The 22,648-nt window shown below is 50.5% G+C and overlaps 1 protein-coding gene across 1 annotated transcript in view; it reads left to right on the forward strand.

Annotated features, from left to right (window-relative positions):
* Nucleotides 1–3,199: 3,199 nt before the first annotated feature.
* The window catches only part of LOC144719988 (E3 ubiquitin-protein ligase TRIM9-like), a 49,362-nt gene continuing 29,913 nt past the window's right edge, over nucleotides 3,200–22,648 (forward strand). Inside the window, 6 exon segments of the mRNA XM_078596382.1 lie at nucleotides 3,200–3,731; nucleotides 3,981–4,297; nucleotides 4,411–4,456; nucleotides 4,458–4,670; nucleotides 13,116–13,211; nucleotides 17,055–17,177. Coding sequence (XP_078452508.1) covers nucleotides 3,243–3,731; nucleotides 3,981–4,297; nucleotides 4,411–4,456; nucleotides 4,458–4,670; nucleotides 13,116–13,211; nucleotides 17,055–17,177 — 1,284 coding nt within the window. The 5' untranslated portion in view covers nucleotides 3,200–3,242.

The raw sequence follows: 22,648 nt of genomic DNA on the forward strand, positions 1-22,648 counted from the left end.
ACTGAGTTGACCAAGAGGAGGCACAGCAGGGCGAGTTCAGATATAATCGTCACCGGTGTGTTGGCCGTGAGCTGGAATCGAACTCGGGTCGCTGGTTTCGTAGCGGAGCGCACTAACCACTGCACCACCGCTCCCTACAACACGCACACACCCAGACAACACAGATATGGACAAGTGACCGTTGGAGTCCTGGGGTCCCGGTTGTCAAAGTGTTACGAATCGGGTTGCCACCTCTCTTGGTTATCCCCCCAAATCGTTCGCAGTGCAACCAGCAAAAAAACGTTCGTGGAGCAACGCGCTCACCAACTGCGCTTTGCCGCTCCCTACCCATACATCCACGTGCATACGCATTCGCACGTGACATATAGTACGGGCCAGGGTGACAACTTGGACAAAACGCAGGAACACATTGCCTCGCCGATGGGTCCCTTTGGCGATAGTATAGCTCGTGAAGACACCGGCAAAGTTTCGGCCAAAAAAAGGATTGGGATGGAAATTGAAGGAATTCGTTGGGTCTTTCGGTAAAGTCACATCGATGGGTTCAAGGGAAATAACAAAAAAACTACGACGTTTCGATCACAATACAAGCGGTCGTCATCAGGATTATTTCCGATCACAATACAAGCGATCGTCATCAGGATCGCTTGTGTTGCGATCGAAACGTCGTGATATATCATTTTTTCTTTGAACCTATCTACGTGACTTTACCGAAAGACCCAAATAATATGAATTCCTGCAGTCACGAAAGCTTTAAGTCAAGATTTAAATGAAGGAATGTTTCGCCAAGACAAAATAAACGCTCGTGTTTGTGCAATGGCGCTTCTTGAGAGGAGAGATCAAACGCAAATTGGATTATTTAAATGGGATACGCATGTAGACATTAGCCGCGAGAGTAAGCCAGTTACATTACACAGCTTATTTTTTTCCCCAAACAAATTAATGTTTACATATACATTCGTTAGAATGTGCTATTTCTTCGCTGTTGTTGCTGCGATTGAAAATGGTTTGTTTGCCACTAGTTATTTGACAATTGAAACCCTTTATTACATCAAGTGCCTCCCAATCCCGTGGGACGTTTCGAGCCCCCACGTTGTGAAATCGTGAACTACGAACTCAAAGGCAGCTTATTATTGGTTCTTTCGGTAAAGACAGACCTGTTCTTCACCTGAGGACGGCTGCTTGCGTTGTGGCCGAAACGTCGTGAGAATTTTATCTTATTATGTTTTATTTTTATTATTTTATTATTTCCCTTCTACGTGACTTTACCGAAAGAACCAATAATATGAATCCATGCAGTCACGAAAGCTTTAAATCGAAATTCAAAGGCAACTGCTGCCTTCTTGCTACCTCCCCTTGTTCCCTGCACGGATTAAGTGTCATTACCGGAATCATATACACGAACATTGTATGTTATATTTAGATAATACATGTTTCAGTATTTACATCCCATTCTGGATGCAGATCCGTTTCACCCTATATCGGCCATTAGTGGCTGTTTAGACAATATTTTAATCTAATCGATCGCGTTCTTGTGGAGAATATATGGAATAAAATGAACAAACAGAGAATATATTTCCTTCACATATCTGTCCCTCCACACGTCAGAACCGGTCCAGAGTTTGCTTAAGGGGCCGTCCATAAATGACGTCACGCACCTAGACATTTGTGACGATGTGTGACGAGGGGGGGAGGGTTTGAGAACGTCACATCAAAATGTGCAACTTTAAATAAATATAGACAACGCGTTCTACTTAATTTCATATACGTTTTAATACATGTTTTCTCCTACAACATCAGAGTGCAGCGCCACATTAAATACGCACTAAAATAACAATAGTTTTAAGCGAATTGAAGCATGTTTTATTTTGGGGGGGGGGCAGAGCTTTGTGATGTCATATTTGAGGGGGGGGGGGTCTGACTTTTTGTGACGCCGCGTGACGAGGGGGGGGGTCGAAAAACGTTCAAAATCGCGTGACGTCATTTATGGACGGCCCCTAAGTCGAACCGGCGTCGCTTAAATTACGGCATACCCAGAAGGCGGTGTGGTTGATCGGAAGTGTTCAATTATTTTTTTCATGTGAACGATATACTCTGTAATGGTCTGCTTACTCATTCTTCACCGGTCTGATTGGTCAATGGTGGAGGATTGATATCCGAACGGGCCCAGCCAGTTCAGATATCACTCACCACAGATGTTCACCGTGTCCTGGAATCGAACTGAGAACCACGCGGTTGGTAAGCTTAGCGCACCAACCACCGCACCACATCTCCACGCCTGTTATATAAAGCGGTGTTAATAATGTTTTTAAAAATGCCAGTTATGAACGTGATATGCGTACTGTGCTTGTGTACATACTGTACACATATATAGCGATGTATAGTATAGGTTCCTTAGTGCAATGGATTCCACTTTTAAACCGGACCTGCAATCCAGAGCCACGCCGGTTCCATTCCCTCTCCCCTGTGGACGCGTCCACGCCGTTCACGACGTCTGGTCATCCGTGGACGGCTCGACAACAGACACCCTCTAGGGCTCCCTCTAGTGGGAGGCCTATCCGTCGGCAGCATCAGCAGTCTCGCGGTGTCGTCGTGTTTTTTGCATCGTTTTGTTCGCGGTGACCTTCTGACCCCCCCACCCCCCCCCCCCCTTCTGTGAAAAAAAGAGCTTCATAGCTCATCGGATTCCTCCGGTCTAAAAAAAAAAAACAGATTCTGAAGCAATTCCCGGGCTCCTTTAACCTTTACCTGTTTAACTGGGACGAGAGGATGGGGGTAGGGTGACGCCAGCACGCACGGACCTGGCTTAACGATGATCCGGATCACGACATCACGCAGATGTGGCCGCAGTAACGTCGCCGCTTGCCAGCCACCCAGGCAGCTCTTGTACAGAAGGGACCCGGGCCACGTGGTGAGCTCAAACGAACGTGGCTTATCGCGTGGACATTTATCGCAGCCAAAGAGTCTAAACGCGTGTTTCTTAATGTGGAGGGGAAAACCGGAGGAGCCGGAGAAAAAAACACGCAACCACGGGGAGAGAGACAAGCAAATATACAGCAGGTGTCGGGTGTCGGAATTGAACCCGCGACCACCTGCAGGCAAGATATTTAACATCTCGCCACCGTGGTGCCCCTCTTGATCGATCACGAATGATGTGAAATTTTTCTTGTCGTTCATCCCTCGTCCCCTCCGCCAGCACGCTGAGCCCCACCCCCGCCCGTTGCGGCCCCCGCTCCTCATCTCCCATGGAAGACATGGAGGATGAGCTCAAGTGTCCGGTGTGCGGGGCCATGTACCGGGACCCCGTGCTGCTGCCCTGCTCGCACAACCTGTGCCTGGCGTGCGCTCGCAACATCCTCGTGCAGACGCCCGATGGGGAACTACCAGCACAGCACCAGCAACAGCAGCAGCCGGTAGCACCGGTGCCAGGAACATCTCAAGCACCAGCGGCGGCGGCGGCGGCGACGGGCGCGGGGAGCGCGTCGCAACTCCAGCACGTGGTGGCAAACGGCGCGGTGGCTCCTCGCGTGTCCCCCTCGGGCTCGGACTACGACTACCTGGAGCTGGACAAGATGAGTCTCCACAGCGAGGCGGACAGCGGCTACGGCTCGTTCGGGGGATACCTGACCAGCCCCGGCACGCCGAACGCGCCGATGGCCACCACGCCATCCTCCTCCTCCGCAGCGTCGTCCTCCTCCTCCTCCACATCCTCCTCCTCCTCGCTGTCGTCGGCGGTGGCCGTCCTGCCGAAGCTGTCCCCAAACGGGGTGCGCGTGTTCCCGCCGACCCCCGTGCCGAGCGCGGCGCCGCGGCCCCCGCTGCCCTCCTACCAGCACCACAGCCAGTTGCACCCGCAGCACGCCCTCATGCACGCACAGCTGCTGCAGCAGCACCACATCCTCCAACAGAAGCAGCAGCAGCAGCAGTTGCTGCAACAGCAGCAGCAGCAACAGCAGCAGCAGCAGGCGACCGCGGTCCAGCAGCGGCACCGCAACTCGTGCCTGACGTGCCCGCAGTGCCACCGCAGCCTGCTGCTGGACGAGCGCGGGCTGCGGGCCCTGCCCCGCAACCGCGTGCTGGAAGCGGTGTGCGACCGCGTCGCGCAGCGCGGCCGGGCGCGCGCCCTGCAGTGCCAGATGTGCGAGCGCAGCCCCGCGCGGCCCGCCAGCGTGCTCTGCGAGCAGTGCGACGTGCTCTACTGCGACGCGTGCCGCAGCCGTTGCCACCCGGCCCGGGGGCCCCTGGCCAAGCACCGGCTGCTGCCGCCGGCGCTGGTGCTGCAGGCGCGCGCGTCGGCGTCGTCCACATCGGCGTCGGCGGCGGTACCGGCTGCGAACGATGCGTCGGCTTCGTCCGCATCGTCGCCGGCAGCGGCGGCGACGGCGGCGGCGTCGGCGTCGTCCACCACGCAAGCCGAGCCCCAGTCGGCCGGGGTTCAGCAGCCCCTGCTGGGGGCGGCCGCCCGGGCCGCGGTCGGCGCCGGGCTGCTGGGGCTGGGAGCGCTGGGGCCGCCGGCAGCGCGGCGCCCGGCCACGTGCGCGGAGCACGAGCTGGAGAGCCACTCCATGTACTGCGTGCCGTGCCGCGCGCCCGTGTGCTACCAGTGCCTGGAGGAGGGCAAGCACGCGCGCCACGAGGTGCGCGCCCTCGGGGCCATGTGCAAGCTGCACAAGGTGAGGAGGAGGAGGAGCAGGGCGAGTTTGCACGGACGCACGCACGCAACAAACGCACGCGCTCACGGACGCGTGAATGCACTCGCGCACGAATGCACACGCGCACGCGCGATCGCACACACACGTGCTCCTCCCTTTAGCCTTACCGAGGGCTGAACTGGACGTTTGCTTATCTTTCGCGGGCCACGCATCGTCACGCACGTTAGTCCTGTTCAATAATGACGGGAAAAATAAATAGGGCCGAGAGCGTGGGGCTAAAATGAGAGATGCAATGTTTCCGGCTCGATAATATTGCCCTCTGGTACCCGGTGAGTGCTGCTCCAATGCTCGGCTCAGAAACGCTCGTGAAAGGGCCGCTTCCAAAGTGGCCGACCTCGCGTGGCCGCGGGTCGCATGAAATGAAGTCGACCATGAGGCTGTCGGGAAAGTGCTGTTCGCGAGCACCTATTACAGCCGGCAATGGTCGGAACCACGGGCGGCCACCTTTGCCTCACACACTGCAGCGGGTAACTTTATTGAAATATCAATATCACTGGTACTGGTGATAGGTTTTTTTTCTTAGATGATCTCACCCATATGGTGGCAGAGAGAGGCATCGGTTTTGAATGTGACATTTCCTGGCTGTGAGAATGGACAAAGCTCGCCCTTGGCTTTTACTGCTGGACCCAGCATGAACATCCTCATCGCCATTGGCTTTGCTTCATCCACTACCAGATGAGATCCGTTCCTATGCCTTTGCCGTGTCTCACGGTCTTGCAATACAACGAGCAATCTAGCACCTGCACAAGTGGCTTGCAAGGGTGCTAATTGATTAATTGCAATCTTGTGGCGATGTACAGTATGGCAGTGTAGCCGCACCGTGGTCTCACGAGGAATGTTTTTCTAGGGCATCTGTTTTGCTTTTCAATTAAAGGCCCCTTCAGTGGAGAACCTGCGCTGATGAAACCTCCGCCTTTCGCATGCCGATCCATTCATCTGCTCCCTCGCCGGTTTCGCGTGAGCACTCCCTCGTCCGTGCGTCGCGTGAAAACGGAAAGAGAGAAAATCCTGAAAACGGCAGAATTCGAATCTTGACTATTGCCACAATGGCATGTCAATCGCTTCCGCGGGTGAACCATGAGTGGCCAGTGCTGTGCGCAAATATCAGCAGAGACGACTGGAACCAATATTGCACTTTAGTCAGGACAGCACGTTGCTTCGGCAGAAGAACGTACATTTTAGCTGGTGCAGTGAGGAGGAGACTGCAGTACAGCAAGTAGGTCCACGACCCTCATGCATGGACTTTTGAGCGCCGTTGGCTCGCATGCACGGTTTTTATCCAGGATCTGCAGTTTGTTTCCGCACAAAAAAGCACTCCTCTATAAAGTATTGGCCGAACACCACAAAGCGGAAAGAGAATTTTGAAAATAGGTGAGACGTTTCCGTATAAAATAAATGCGTACTGTATTTAAATTATATTTAGAAATTAACTGTTCAACTGCAGCTGTGTGCACATCAGCCATCGGTCTCCAGTCGTGACCCTTGAACCCCAGTTCCCAATTAAGCAACTAAATAGGCAGTTGCCCCAAGGCAAGCAGCGTTTAGAATTGGTTGAGTGATTAAATGTTATGTTGAGAAACGGTCTTTAGAAGGCTGTACTAGAGTGTGTAGTAGTGTTCATAATATATACAAAGGCAAAGATCCCCCTTACAGCCTTAACAGACTGCAGGGGCAAGTGCTGTTAGCGAGCACCTATGAAGGCCGGCACGGCACACGATAGGGTGGGTGGCGAACACCACGCCCGGCCGCCTTTGTCTCACCAATGGCGATGTTTGCACACAGCACCAGGGTACACATTCAAGGCTGAGTTTACCTAGGGGAGGTCCAGGACCGGTTCAGATAATCATCACTGGTGTTCGACGTAAGTGGGAATCGAACTCGGGTCGCCGGGTTCGTAGTGCATTGCACTAACCACTGTGCCACCGCTCCCCACTATATATAGACATACACACACAACAATTGCTATTGGTGCCACTTTGTGAGAAAGAAACGGAACGCATACGATAGAGAGATTGGCCCCCACCATGGCAATGTGGAATTTCCACTCCTGACTAATGGCCACCGACCAATATGATCACTGGCCTCCATTGCTCGTGAATGCAGCAAGCAATTTTGACTTTGGGCTTTCACTTTTATGGACTCCTGAGACAAATAGATATCGTTACATAACTCCTCTGGTCACATGTTCCTGGGTCACATGACATGTCGGTGAATGGCATAGAAGGTGGCATGACTGAACTACTTCTGGTGTTGCTGCAACAAACTTCTCCGACCCAACCCGAGTCTCCCAACTCCAGTCTGGAATGCTCACAGCAGTTTACATTGTACTCCTGAGATCAAGGTGAGGCAAAACGAAGGTGAAAAGCCTCATTTGTGTGGTGGGAGTTTTGGTTCACATTCGTGGGCAGGCTGAGCCCATTAAACAGAGTACACATGGTAATCTGATTTAATCTCTGGTGGTCACCTGTGTTTGAATCCGCGATCTCAGTAATGCTGGTTTGATGCTATGGCAGAGCCATTATTATGACCCTCCTGAGGCACCTACTTAGATGAAAGTCTTTTAATTTGGAGAGCGTGATTGTGTGCTGGGGGCTGGTGGAGTAAATTATGATTGGAAAGATCCGTGGGGGCCAGCATTGCCTCACGCTGAAACAAACTGAATGCATATGTTCATTGCGAGTTATAGAGAGAGAAAACTGCGTTGCAGGGGAACGAGTCAGGGTATGTTTTGTTTGGGAAGATGGTCCTTCACATGAATTGTCAGGGACTGTCGCTGAATGGATGGCTCAGTGGTCAGAGCAATGAGCTGGCAAGTCTTAAGGTTCAGGGCAATGAACCATGGCAGTCACCCATGATGAGTAACGGGTTCTCTGATGTAGTGGGTTTATGGCGTCGTGGTTAGGAAAGGAGACATCTGCACATCTTTGTCGAAAGTCGGACAATAATGTGAAAATAACCCATAGTTGCCACGTTCCCCCGACAAATTCAAATGGGGCTCGTCTGGTTTCGTGAACTGTGCCAGAGGGCTTGGCTTGGATACCCACGGCAGCCTTCCAATTGAAGTGTAACCAGGCCAGGTGGCTCACATTTGCCGGGCCGCATGGCTCGCTTTTCCAAGTGGGCTTGCGCTTTTAGTCAGAACCGTCCTCGGAACGAGTTGTGACATCACAGGTCAACGTAAGAGACGCACGACTTCAATGGCGTCTCTGGCTTAGGTCAACTGTAGGGTTGTGCGTGATTTTTTTTGGGTTCGGCAAAAAAATTACGCAAGTGTAGACATTCGCCTTGGGTGGGAGTAAGCAAACCAAATCATGCGTTAAGCTTTTTTCTTAAAGAAGGGAGAGGCGGGATGTGAGAGGAGTTAAGTGGAGGGGGGGGGCTGAACCCTTGAGCCAAAGCAATGGGATAAGAAGGAGCTGTTCAGGGCGTGACCCACAGTGGTCCCGCTGCGGCTCTGGCTGGTTTCTCATGACTGTGCAAATGCAGTCAGCGTCTCTGTGCTCGAATGAGCAATGAGGCGTCGCTCATATCGGTTGATTTCCCTGAGGAAGAGGTGGAAATTCCACATTCGTGCGGTGAGGGCGAGGTCACTCTGTCGTTGACTTTCCACAAAATGCTTTTTATGTTGAATTGACTTTCGTGGATGAGTCGACCCTTGACCAGGATTTGAACTTTGAGAAGGACTGAGTTGATCACTCTAACCGCAGCGCCGTTCACGCCCGGTCAATTAAATCCCCGATTCTGAGTGTTAACGCACACAATTTCACGCCACATTACTCGTGCAAAAAACACAATTGAGTAATTTTCCTTAATTTCTGTGGTTGCAGCGTTTCACGTACCCTGAAGAAAAAAAAGGATAGACGTAACGTATTATTGGATCTGTCCGGTGTAAATAAAGGATTTGATGTAAGCTGCTAGTGGGGTTATGGTTCGGCTTGCTTGTGCCAAGTAATCCCCATAATGGTGTTGTTATTTCATTATTATCTTAACATTCTTACTTTGTGAATCGCAATAGGGTGCAAGGGGCAGAGGGTAGAGCGTGAATGATCCAGAAAGCTGCACTTCTGTATTGGCCGACTTTGCGTATTTCTTCGGTTTTGTTAATCATTATGACAGGCAATGACATACTGCATACATAATTAGAATAGGTTTTATTGCTGGAAAGGATAAAATAAGAAATAAAATGCATTGACTTTTGGGATTCTCATATCAATGTTTACGAGTGTCTTTTGGTCTGGTTTTGAGCGAATTAATTATCTTCGATAAGGTCTGGCCTGTAGAGGAAATGCCACTCGGTGCTGTGGCAGCCTTGATGAGTACCATTCCATTGCTTGTATGAGCAGAGAGGCATTCATTGCCTTTATTGCTGTGAGCAATTTTGTATCCAGTGGCATTTGAACAGATCCTTCAGCTTGCTCAAGGGACTCAATTAAATCAAACCTCTCACGTACAATTATGTAATCAATTATAAAATTGGGCCGAAGTGCTGAAATGGTGAAAATAGTGAAAATGTGGCTTGAGGAAAGGGGGGGGGGCATGATTTCCTGCTGTGGGCCCTCTCTACATAAAGACCTCCCCTGGCTTAGGGCCCCATCTGAAAAGCAATTAATGTACATGGTTGGTGGATTTTCAATAAAGGGGAGAGTCGAAACGTCACGCATGCCAGTGGAGCACTTTCCAGACAGCCCTCCCCGCCTATCCCTGCCCTGCACACCGCCAGGCGCAGAGGGATTTGGTCACGTGTCACTCTGGGAAAGGGCTTGACGCACAACCGGATGGTCGTGAGTCCGCAGTGCTTGTCCTATAAAGAGACTGACTCATCTCTGTCGTGGGCATGTGAGATTTACACCATTGTCTCAGGGCTGCCAATGAAGGTGAGCACTGCCCCTTGCCCATTTGGGCAGGGAGACACTTTTGGCGTGATTGTCGCATCGTAGGGTGAGCACGAGGGCGATTATGAGGGAGAAATGTGCGTGTGTGTCGGCAGTGGTGGTGGCTTTTGGCTGATGAAAGCAGCGATCCTTTTACCTGAATTCGGTCGCCTGAAAATGGCCTCGGCAGCAGCACGCGCCGCGGTAACGCGCAGCAATGGTAACCCTCAGTAGAGTAATAAATGACCTCCATGGCAACGGTTTCCGGGGCAACTGAGCCAGGGATGGAGGAGCGAAAGAATGGGATGAGATGTAGCCACACCCCGTTTTCTTGCCTCGTTCAACCCTCCCTCCCCCACCTTCCTCTCTCCCTCCCTCCTCCCAACAGTTTTTTGTTTGTTAATTCCACCCCCATCGGCCCCTGTCCCTCCAGCCGAGCACTCCTTCATGCCAAAGATGAGGCCGCAGTGATGCAAAACGTGATACACACAGTAACGCAAAGATGAGGCGCACTGCAAAGATGCGAGCATTAATAACGACAAGACTCAGACCTAGCCCTAACCGGAGCTCCAGCCCAAGCTGTAACCCGATTGTATTTGTTAAATGTATCTTTATTATCCGAGCCAGAGGTCTATGCGTCTGGTTGTATACAATATCTATAGTCAACATTATCCTTCGTTTACACTGATCTGTTTGGCTGATAAGATCAGCCAAACAGATCGACGAAGCTCATTGTCATCATCTAGTACAATGAATACCCTTTATGGGAAGCAGAGGTGGATCCCAAAGGGGAATGGGGGGAGAACGGTCCAAAAATGCCAAGCCTTTTTTTTAAATATGGCCTTTCATTAATTGGGCCTTTCATTCGTAAAATAAAAACATTCAAAGCGTAAATATCAATGCACTACAAATTTCATGGCCTCAAGGGTCAGGGGGTGCAAACACCCTCATGCCCCCCTCCCCAATCGTCCCCGCTTAGATCCACAACTGGATGGGAAGTCGCAGAGGTCATCCTGTGCAGAGACTGGACCTAATAATGTGAATGCGGAATTTCCACCACTGGCTCAACGGCTGGTAATGCAGATGAGTTGTTGTCCAATGCTCATATGAACAGGGAGACACCTTGAATTTTATTTACACTGATTGGATTGCACACCCTAAGTGGCATTGTCACATGCATGCGAATGAACACTGGTCCTGACCTAAAACCCCTAAACCTTTTCTTCAAAGTACATTTCCATTTGTGCACTGATGTTCATGTTAACAGATGTGGCACCGATGCCCAAGATAATGAGGCATATGGTCTTTAGAGGGGCATAGTTATATGCCAATGTTCTCACTTAAATGCTCGGTCTGACGTGTTCATTTGATACTCAGCTGAGATATGTCTTGGCCGCAAATAAATGTTATTTCCAATGTTTTTGTCCCATATGCCTGGAAGCTAACTGCACCAGGCAAAAAGAAAGTGATGGTTTATTGTTCAGATTTTCTGTGGGCCAGGAAAGAACCCCCGCCCCCCCCCTCTGAGACTTCAACAAAGATCCCCTGGAGAGTTATGGTGATGCAATTGCGCAGGAAATGTTTGATGCCTCGAGTTCCATATTCAAGCCAGCTGATGTCACATGGGCCTTGCACGTTGCACCGCCGGGTTGTGTTGTGTTGAACCATGTACATTGTGTGACTGTCGCATTGTGTAGGCGCCTTGACAGCACCTCATTTGCTGTATTGTGTGCCGCCCTTGTTGTGGTCTTGGAAATTAATCTTCGCTTTTAGTTGCGTCTTTGTTTACGTATCGGGGTGGAATGGTGGCGTCGTGGTTAGCATGCTACGCTACGAGCCCATTCGCCTAGGTTTGATTCCCGGACATTGGCCTGTGATGTCTAACCTGCTCCTGGGCCTTCCTAATTCGACTCACGCTGAAACGAGTACTTGGCATGGCGTGTAAACATCAGCACTAGCCACACCGTCCCCTTGCGCTCGCTAACAATACTTGCCCCAGCAGTATGTAGGCAATACGGGGGATCTTTGTATTTATCTTTGTAATAGTACATTTGTATAAGGGCAATATGGGACAGATCTGCTCATGAGAGATGGATCCCATCTCGGACTGGATCATGTGATTGCACCACTGCTGCCCCCTTTTATGCCTGGGCCCAGTTTGGAGTATATTTTGTTGCGTTTTTCCACCAGACATTGGGTGGAGTGTACGTGGTGCCAAGCCGAGCGTAGATGGGGAAACATTCCGCCAGAAACACGTTTCTTCAAGAATTGTCAGCACGCATTGCCGGGAAAGTTTTACAAGCAGCACGTGCATATATTTAACAGGAGTAGGTTTTTTTGTAGCCGCTCGTATTCCAACTGTGGGTTGTCAGGTTAGGCTGCACGTTGAGCATTTGTTCCTTCACCCCCATCACGTCGGAGTTGAATTCAAGATGCCCTTAGCAGTGCGCGGCAAAAGCTTTAGAGAAGAAATGCTCAACGCGCAGCCCAACCTGGAAAACTGCGCCTGAAGCAGGTGCATCGCCACATGATCGATGGCTCATGTTCCACACACAGTCTCTTCCGATTGGCCTGAGGCAACTTGCTTCTTGAAAATGTTTCTCAAAGCAGACCCCAGGTCTTCTGGGAAACGTGTTTCCTTGTTTCTGTAAAATACTGGATGCACTGCCACGTTCAGTCCTCCACCACCGTTGGTGCTGCCCCCCCCAAACACGCTCTGGTCTGATCCACTTCACCATTCTGGCTCATGCGGAAAGGAACGCGGTCGGTCCCCAGTGCCGGACCGGCTGCTGGTGAATAACAAACGGCGGATTCTGGGCGATCGATGCTGCAGGTCGTTGTCACTCACTGAGGGCCGCACGGGCTGGTGGGAAGCAGCTCACGAACCGCGTCTTTTTCAAAACAGACCTCGTGTCCAAACTAAAAGGTGCATTCACCTGTCTTGTGGAAGATGTTTGTGTTGCAATCAAACGGAATTTAATTAAATTGTTTGTGTGCGAGTCACCGGTGAGCACGGCGAGACCATGAACTTGCCACACTTGATAATTTGGTTAATCGTGTGGTGTGGTTTTCAAACGTGCCAGCTCAGCCCTGTGATGTGGGAATTAGCTCCCAAATTCACGTAGCCACCTGCAAATCACAGAACAGCTGATGGAATTAAATTCTGCACCAGATAGAACGTGAACAAAATATGTACAGTAGTTTCACCTACACCGTTCTGCGACAAGGCCCCTATGCGAACAACGCAAACGTAACGCTACAAATGAGACCGAACAATTGAGACAAGCATTCACACGAGGCAGATGATACAAACGATACAAACGGTACAGACAATACACGGCATACGGAACAAATAAAAACAGAACAAACAAGACAGATTTAACCAAGCAATGTAGTGTTGACCTTCATTTGAAATGTGATTGCATTTAGACGCTGTATCAATTGGAACTGTTGGTGGCCGTGTTTGTGATTGTTTATGTGCTTTGTTGGGATCACGACAAGTGGTGTTCACATGTGTGCCTCCATTTGTGTGCAGGGCCAGCTCTCCCAGGCCCTCACTGGACTATCGGACCGAGCCAAGGAGGCCAAGGAGTTCTTGGGGCAGCTGAAGAACGCAGCCACACAGATTCAGGTTAGCTCCGGGGTGCGGGGGACACCTTGACTGGGGGGAGCGGAGGGATGTGGACGTGAGACGCAGCGTGATTAATCCACTCAAACGGGCGGTGCCCGTGTTGGAGCATATGGCTCAGTCGGAAGAACTATGCATGTATGCGCGCGTGTATGGTGAACTTCTTTCGCACCGTACGTAGCCAACCGTGATGATCGGAGGTGTGGGGGGGGAGGGCAACAAACTGAACACAAAAGCACTTCTAAAGATAATGAGCTTTCAATGTAGATTTAAAGCTGCATAGCTCCAGTGGCTTCCTAAATATCGGAAGGAAGAGCATTCCAGACGGCCGCAGAAGCGCATCCGAAAGCACGCGATGCAGTGACCGTCTCTGTCCATGGGCTCGCTAATAACGGCGACCTGAATTTATCTTGGGCAGTAAACCTGAGATTCGATCCCAGGCCGAGTAATCTCAACAGTGCTGACTCTGTGCTCTAACGTGCGCTTAACTTGCATTGCTACTCTAACCCCTACCTCCCAGGATTTAGCCGAGCGACTGTGTGCAAGTCGGTGGCTGCCTCGCATGGGACTTTATTGCCTGACAGAGTGATTTACGACGGTTATTGTGCGACCTAATCAACGAGACTAAGCGATTGCGAGCAGTGGCATCGTGGCCGCGCACCCTCCGCCTGGTCGTGGGAACCCGGCTGGGGGTGGCGTGCCATGGGATTGGCCTCAGCTCGATCGGCCCCTGGGCGTCGAGTGGAAGACACGCGCTGACCCGGTGTCACTCAGCCGTCGCGGAGACTCACTTTGACTCGCGGAGAAGGGAAGCATAAGAATTTCTCATCTACATGACACGCAGTTTATGGGAGTAACGTGTTGCGAATAACGTGCGGCTGTAATCAGATTTCTGGAGACAGAATCCCATCGCTCTGTATTTTTTGTTTGTAACTCCCTTCATCCAGTGTGTAATCAGATTAATCCTGGCGGAGCAGCAGCGCAGTGGTTTTCTCACTGCGCTATGAACCCGATCGCTTGGGTTCAATTCCCAGCTGTGGATTGATATCAGTGGCGAATGGTAACTGAATTGTTCCTGCCCCCCAACCCCAAGCTTCACAAATCTCAGCCCGTAAGAGTGGTGAAGTATGGTGAAACAACCACCATTACTGGCCAGGGCATGGCGAGGCCTACTTCCTGCAGTGGATTGACAAAGGGCCGTAGATGATTTTTGTTTTCAAATCAATGAATCAGATAACCAGCTGATTAATTTAAGATAACCGTCATATTTTCTATTGTAAATTACAGAGTAATATAAAAACAAGCACAAGGTGACACTGACCGCGTATGCGGGGGGGGGGGGGTATTGGAGAGTGGCAGCGTAGCATCCTGATCTCATTTCCACGCTTTATCGGCCTAACAGAGGTTCATGTGAAGAAAGCAATCTCTCACGCAATGAAATAACCCGGCAACTTTGCAAACCCCAGTCGCAAGATTAAAGTCTGTTCTACTACGCCTTCATTCTCTATGCACATTTGAGCCTTCCTTGTGATTCTTTGGCTGCATTTTCCAAAAGCACTCGAATCTCTTCACATCCCAGCAACCGCCTTTATTTCTGATTTAAAGCTTTTGTGACTGCAGGGATTCATATTCTTGGTTCTTTCGGTAAAGTCACGTAGAAGGGAAATAATAAAATAATAAAAATAAAACATAATAAGATACAATTCTCACGACGTTTCGGCCACAACGCATAAAAAATATTTTATTATTTTATTGTTTCCCTTCTACGTGACTTCTTAATTTCGTCGCTTTGTACGTTGCCTGCTACGATGCGTGCATCGGGAAACATTGACATTGAGATCGAGCACGGAACGGAAGCTTAGAAGTGAGCAAAATTAGAATGGAGAAGTGTGCACGCTTGTAACTACACCGAGGGACAAGAGAGAGGAGCGCGTGGATAGGAGAGAAAACTCGAAGCAGAGCAATCATGTCGATGTAAGTGGGCATGGGCAGGACACGTCGCCGGGAAGGGATGATGCCCTACGGTGTAGACTTAATGATGGAGCGGCAGCTGAAGGAGGAAACGCACCCAAGTGAACGAAATCAGCGTGTGTGCAGGAACCAAGTGGATTGTTGTATCACAAAAAACGTGAGAGACTGCTTAGGGACGCCTTCATCCAGCGGTGGATAGATCATGGATTGTTATTTTTAATGATGATTATTACTCTTACAGCCATGGCTAATCAGCAATCGTAGACTGATGACTTTTCCCAAGTACACATCACAAACGGGTGTGTATAACATCCCACCCTCTAGGCTCCAATAAGCGCCGTTCTTTCCAATGTGGTAGGGCCAAATGTGTCGTCTGATTGTGTCGCGTGCTGTTAGAGGGGCTCCGATAATAACGCTGTGATGTTAGCCCACACATCCCATACTTGTGACACATATTTTGTAAATTAATTGGTTGATTTGGCGCTGTTGTGCCAATTATCGTATTTTCCATACCACTGGATAGCCAACTGGGAGTGCTTTCGGTTCGGCACAGGCATTTTCTGAACTCTGCAAAGCCTGCAAAGGAAAGGCCACTTAATATTTCACAAGTCGGGCTGTGCTCACGTAAATGCGTCATACACATCGCAGTGTTTAATTCTTATTACGTAGCCTTTCCCCACCAGTATGATTCATAATTGGTTTATTTTGGGTTAGGTCGTGAAAAAGAAATGTGTGTGTCATAAAGCCTCCTCCACCCGACGCAGCCATTTCATAAAAGTGTCACGTGAATCAAACGCTCCAAATGCATTACTGCTTGGGCAGCACCACCAGTGTTAATCTCACAACATTAAAATGTCTCCCCAGTGCTGATTTGTACACACTGCACCAGGTATTCATTCATTAATTTCAGGTTGCGTTGACCTAGGCAAAGCCTCAGGATCTGTTCAGATATTCGCCACTGATGTTGCGAGCGATAATTGAACTTGGGTCGCCAGGGTTTGTAGCAGAGCGCACAAACCACTGCACCACTGCACACACACACACTAGACAGCCGTATACCCATGCACGCACGCACGCACGCCTGCACACAAGCTGTTCTTGGAGGGGACAGCCGTGACGAGCAATGATTGATGGAGCTTTAAATGTGCCCCTCCCCTTATCCTCCAGTGTCTTTATCACCTCCCCCCACCGGCGCCACCGCGAGGGGAAGCAAATGCCCTCTTGTAGATATGGCTGCGGAGGAAAGGCTGCTTGGACTGCGCTTGTGTAGCTGGTGTTCAATGGGCCGCAGTTGAATATTCATGTGGATGTTCTGGGCCCCCACAATATGGAAATGTGGATTTTCACTACAGCCTCAGGGCCACCAACAAAGATGAGCACTGCCCCGTTGCTTCTTTGAGAAGGGAGGCAGTTTTCACCTTAAATCTCTCCGGTGCGTTTTGCTGGTTGTACTGCTGGACGGTCTGGGGATAACCAAGACACGTGGCATCCCTATTCGTAACACTTTGGCAACAGGTACTGCAAAACACCTGAGGTCACGTGTCCATCTGTGCATGTGTTTGTGGGAAGTGGTAATGTAGCGGCTAGCACGCTGCACTACGAGCCCAGCCATCTGAGTACGATTCCCGCTCATGGCCAACACCAGCGGCGACGACAATTTAAACCGGTCCTGAGCCTCCCCTAGGTCGAGTCGGCCTCAAAGGAGCAGCTGGTGCAGCGGGTATGCTTCGCTGCTTGGCGGACAAAGGCGGTCGGGCGTGGCGCTGCCCACCCACCCCCTCGTGTGCTGTGCCGGCCTTCATAGGTGCTCGCTCACAGCACTTGCCCCTACAGTCTGTTACGGCTATATGGGAGATCTTTGTTTTTGTGGGGCAGGAGAGTGGCGTGGAGCTGGAGGCCTGCCTCGTGGCGCAATGCGACGCGCTCGTCGACGCCCTCAACCGCCGCAAGGGACAGCTGATGGCACGAGTGGGCAAGGAGCGAGAGCAGAAGCACAAGGTTCGTGCGCAACGTGAACATCGTCTATCCCGAGCAGCGTCAACATCACCAGCCATGTCAATATCACCAGCCACACCAACGTCAACATCACCAACCATGTCAACATCACCAGCCACACCAACGTCAACATCACCAGCCATGTCAATATCACCAGCCGCGCCAGCATCAACATCACCTGCAACAGCGTCAACATCACCAGCCATGTCAACATCACCAGCCACACCAACGTCAACATCACCAGCCATGTCAATATCACCAGCCGCGCCAGCATCAACATCACCTGCAACAACAGAGTCGTCCCGTTCGCCACTGTCAAGAATGTCCACCCAGAGAGTTGAATGGTTATTACCTACGGAAACTGACAATTTTGCAATACTGCCCAAGTCAGGTTGAGAGCGTTAATTAATTATCTCTGTCCACGTGTCTGTGTTGGGAGTGAGGGTTACGATAACTCTCGCACAAATGATCTAATCTAAATTAAATGTTCGTTTGAAGTTGTGTTGCTATTAGGGATATACCCTCTAGAAAACCGGGCAGATTTATTAAGGATTTACCCACGGCTTGGCAAAAAGAAGGCATGGATAGCGAGTAACCTTTCCAGCCAAGGTTTATGACCTCACACACCATGCCCCTCCCCATGACGTCTTGATCTGGGATGTCATCTCGAGACATCCACACTTCACCCCGTGCCATGTGACGTTAACATTTTGTAACTCAAAAGGTGAGTTAATTGTAGCCAATTAAATGCAGTGCCTCCGAGGACAAACACATGTTGGCAATCGTGTCGGGGCCCATGCGTATGTGTGATTTTCCTTCCTTGCTATACATATCACCCAGAATACAGTAAATATTTCAAATGACCACCTTCTTTTGCTGCGAGCATTTCTTGCTAAAACATCCACATTGCAGTACTCATATTTCACGACTCTCCAAACCTCTCACTCCACTTACGGCAAGCCCCTCGTCAGCGGCCATTGGCTGCCGTTGAATGGCACGTGGCAGGATTGAGCCTAAACAGGCGGTGGACCTGCCACTGAAGGGCACAAGCAAGGGGTGTGAAGCGCACATCGAATAGCAGCCCAGGGTTTAAAATTGCAACCTGCCCCAACTGCGAGCCAAGTGCTCAACTGCGAGCAGTGTCACCTGATTTTCGTGATGTACACAGTAATTATGAAAATACACGTATCTTCTGGGGGAGGAAATAATTTGTTGAGATAAACCGTCAAGTTCCCTAACTCCATGCTAAGGCCGTATTACTGAGCAGCGTGTATATATAAGAGAAAAGTGTGGCAATGAAGCGCAGGTTGAAAGCGTGTACATGACAGGACCGTCGCATATGTAAAAAAAAAAATCCATGGAGAAAGCTTGGCAAGTCACAGAGGGACCGTTAAATAGGTCCTGCTCATTCACAGGCCATCCTCGTTGTGATCTGATCTCACCTTGAAACCTGAGACCGTGACTACGAAATCGGTCAACCGATGCCGCTACATTTCTGGAGCAGGTGCAGCCATCCTTCGATTAACGCGTCGGAAAGCGTCACATTTGGGATTTTTAAAAAAACGCCGTGATGTGGTGGCTGTTTCTCCTGCCGTCGCTGGGATGCGTGAAAGCATTCTTGCACAAATTGCTTTTGCAGCAAATCTGTGCAAAAACGATCGAGAGCGTGTCCTCGCACAACTCCCTGCCCTGGATTTTTAATTGGCGTTGGCGGTGGAAGCTGTTCGGAGACGAGCTCTTGCATCGTTACGTGTTTTAGTTTGCCTGGGGGTGTAACGTAACCACGGGGGGGGTAAGGGGGGTTGTTGAAGGGGGAACCGAGCTCTGCTGTTCCCATGCACGCACGCTTACTTTTCTGTTGCAGCCACGAGCGTTAATTTCACAGTGGCTCGGGCGTCGTGGGGACTCATCAGTGGAGACGTCTTTACCACCAAAAAAATAATAGTCAGTTTGTTATGAATAATCCGATCCATGCTTTCAGTTATGATGGGTTTTGTCATCGTTTAGAGATTTGATTTCAGCTTGTTATTCGCACACGCAGCGGGCCTGCTGACCGATTCCCGCAATGGATGTCACCTTCGGTGTTTTGTCAGTCACATTCAATCCCACCTCCCCTGTCCACCCAGCAGTATAAATGGGAACGCCACGGTTGTTGGTTAATCGGCAGGTCACATGTGGCGAGTTGAAGGGTGGGTACTTCCACCTCCCAAGTCGTCTGGCCAGTGTAGAAGAGTAGGCCAAATGCCGTGCAAAGGGGTTCTCTAGAGCTCCCTCTATCGGAGGCCCTTCCGTCAGCAACGGCATGAGAGAGCAATTGCAGGGCTGCATCTTTACCTTTGATTTCAGAGCTATGGAGATGTCCTTTGGTCACGTGGCCTTCTGTTGTCAAGGCATGGGTCAAAGGTGGCCTGTCTTACACTGCCGTTGGTCCAGTCAGCTTTGCATAATCAAGTCTAGTCAGTGGTTCTTTGTTACAACCAGCATTGGTGCAGGACTCATTTCCATGCGCTGACCTGAGCCTGCGTGGTAGGAATTCCATGCTACTGTGGCAGAAACCACTTTATCAATAAGACAACCACCATTTGCTTCCCACCAAGTAGAGGCTACGTCTATTAGCAGTGCGGATTTGGAGCTCGCAATTCTACAACTGTGAGTCAACCACTCCACCCCAGCCCCCATCCGTGTTGTGATATCGGAATGATTGCATACCGTGAAAGCTCTGTCCTTCTTTACCTCCCCCAGCAGAGCAGCGCAATGTCAAGTTAGGAAGCAGCCACAGATGGTGACACATAGAACTCCATTTGGGTTACTTCGTTTGACAAATCTCACCTCCCACTGCCTAGGACCAAATCAATCGGAATGCTCCTGATCTCATCAGATCTCGAAAACTAAGCAGGGCCGAGCCTGAATAGTGCTCGGATGGGCAACTGCCATGCACAGCAAGAGGTTGTGATGGCCTGCGAAGCTACGTGGTGGGCAGCAGAGGGCAGGACAGCAAAATTAATTGTTGTACAGTACTCCACTGCTATGCTCTCACGTCAATGTTCTTCACATTCACCAACCCGCACTCACCAGGGTGGTGAAGTATGGTAATATATCTGCGTTTATATTGTTCCATGATTCCAAAGATACGGTACTGAGGTGCTTATTGTCACCTAAACCGCCACGACTTGCACAGAGTGAGGGGGGATAGTGCCCTCGTCCAGAAGTGGATTCGCAAAGGGGCTGTGCATGGACGTGTGTCAAATGCTGCACGGCTCTGCTTGTGCTGTGTATCTTTTTTTTTTATTTCTGGTGCCATTCCTTGTCTTGGTCGAGGTTCCGTTTTCGCCTGGCGGTTGCGCTGCGCCTCTCAATCTTGACATTCGCTCCTCCAAGATGTATCCATTCCACTGTTCATAAACGGCCCACCGCCACCACCAGAACCACTGCCTCCACCACCACATGAATCGCATTTGTCAATTAGTGCCCCTTGTTGTGCCAAATTAAAAAGACAAAAGCAAATTAATGTTAAGCGGTTAATTTGTGACAGGTCTGAGACCATAAAACTAGCTACGCATGTGAAACCCGGTTTTGGTCACGGGCTAACCGACACCCTGATTCATTGAAACTCTCTCTCAGCGGTGCCGGCTCAGAGCTCATGCGTTAAGACACTCAGCGACCTCCACCAGCAAGTTGAATTTCATTGACGTCATTGATTGCTATCGGCAAGACGGTGAACATATAAATCAATCTATGCACGCATGCGCGTATATATTTAAAAAAACATCAATAAAAAATGTTTGCATTCAGACCAGATGCAATGGGGCTCTCATCCCACGCTCGTGCGTGTATAGTCATCAGCCCTTAATAAAATGCATAAATGGATGAAGTTCATAAATTGACAATCCTTGTGGTCGCTTGGGGAGTGCGCGTCTGCCCATCATCATCCTTCTCCAGCCTCCTCTCCGCGCAGTGCGAGCACTGGGCTGTTGCCACGGCGACCGTGGGTTATTCTCTTTTTCGTTCGTTATCAAATAAATTATAATAATATGCCTCGTAGTCGTCGCTTTTCGAGGCGCACTTGTTTATTGTGTGCGTGTGCGTGCGTGCGTCCGCGCGTCTTTGTATTTCCGCGCGTGCGTGCGCGTGCGTGAGGGTGAGTCGTAGTGCGTGGGTCGTGCGGAGCTGGAGCCACAAATTTCCCGGCCACGGCTAACCAGCGTCGCTTCGACTCGCCGATGCCTGCGGTCGACTCGAGCCTGTAACGAGTGCCTGGTGCATCGTTACCGGGGACACAAAGGGACACTCCCGTGCGCCGTTCTGGCGGCCTTAATAGATGTCTTGGCAAAATCTGCGTAGGCTATTTGGAGGATCCTTATTTTTGCACGCGTAGAAATATGCGAGCATATGTTCACGCATATGTAGGTGTACGTGCGCATCATGGCCGGATTACGATTTTGTAGCCCCCCCCCCCCTGGGCCTACAGGTACTGTGAGGCCCCCAGTAATGTTTTCAAAAGGAAAACAAAGTGTAAGAAAAATACAATTTCTTTTTACAAGGCTAACAACAAATGCAATTCAGCATTCACAAATGAAATTACTCTTCACTTAATCTCTGGATGCACCCTGGGCTGCAGCCCCTAAAGTCCCGCGCCTTAATCCGGCCCTGGTGCGCATTATCATCTGCGTGTCCCTCTCCCTGCGGGCATGGTGCCGGCCACCCACCACCCTCTCGTGCCGTGCAGGCCTTTATAGGTGCTCGCTAACAGCACTTGGGGGCCGTCCATAAATGACGTCCCCCGCATCGTCACACGGCGTCACAAAAAGTCAGATCCCCCCCTCAAATATGACGTCACAAAGCTCTGCCCCCCCACCCCAAAACATTTATTAAAAAGTCTATTAAGTAGAACGTTTTGTCAAAATTTAATTAAAATTGCGCATTTTTATGTAACGTCACATTTCTCAAACCCCCCCCCCTCGTCACACATCGTCACAAATGTCTGACCCCCCCCCCCCCTAGGTGCGTGACGTCATTTATGGACGGCCCCTTGCTCCTACAGCCTGTTAAGCCTACACGGGGGATCTTTGTGTGAATATATGTGCACGTGGTTGCGTGTACCTCCTTGTGCATGCGTCGTGATGTGCGTTGCGATTGGCGTGTCTTGCTGTGCACGCAGAGTGCACCTCCGCCAGACTGCCTCTCGCCTGCTTAAATATTAACGGCCTTTGCTCACGCTGCAAAGATTGATTTCTCCAATTCGGCAGTCGCGGCACACAGAAGGGCGCGACAGGGAACCACCAGAGAGCGCGAGACGGCGCGGGGAGAGAGAGAGAGAGACGAGGTTCTTGTGTGTCAGCGTGACGGGAAAATATTTGGCACATTTGAAAATTTTGATTTGAAGCTTTCGTGACTGCAGGAATCCACAGTCTTTGGTTCTTTCGGTAAAGTCACCTCGTGCCACGGCAGCTCTCTGGTCCACTTCAGCAATTTTT

The sequence above is a fragment of the Lampetra planeri genome, chromosome 7 (genome assembly GCF_965212315.1).
Source record: "Lampetra planeri chromosome 7, kcLamPlan1.2.h2, whole genome shotgun sequence".
In the NCBI taxonomy this organism is placed as follows: Eukaryota; Metazoa; Chordata; class Hyperoartia; order Petromyzontiformes; family Petromyzontidae; genus Lampetra; species Lampetra planeri.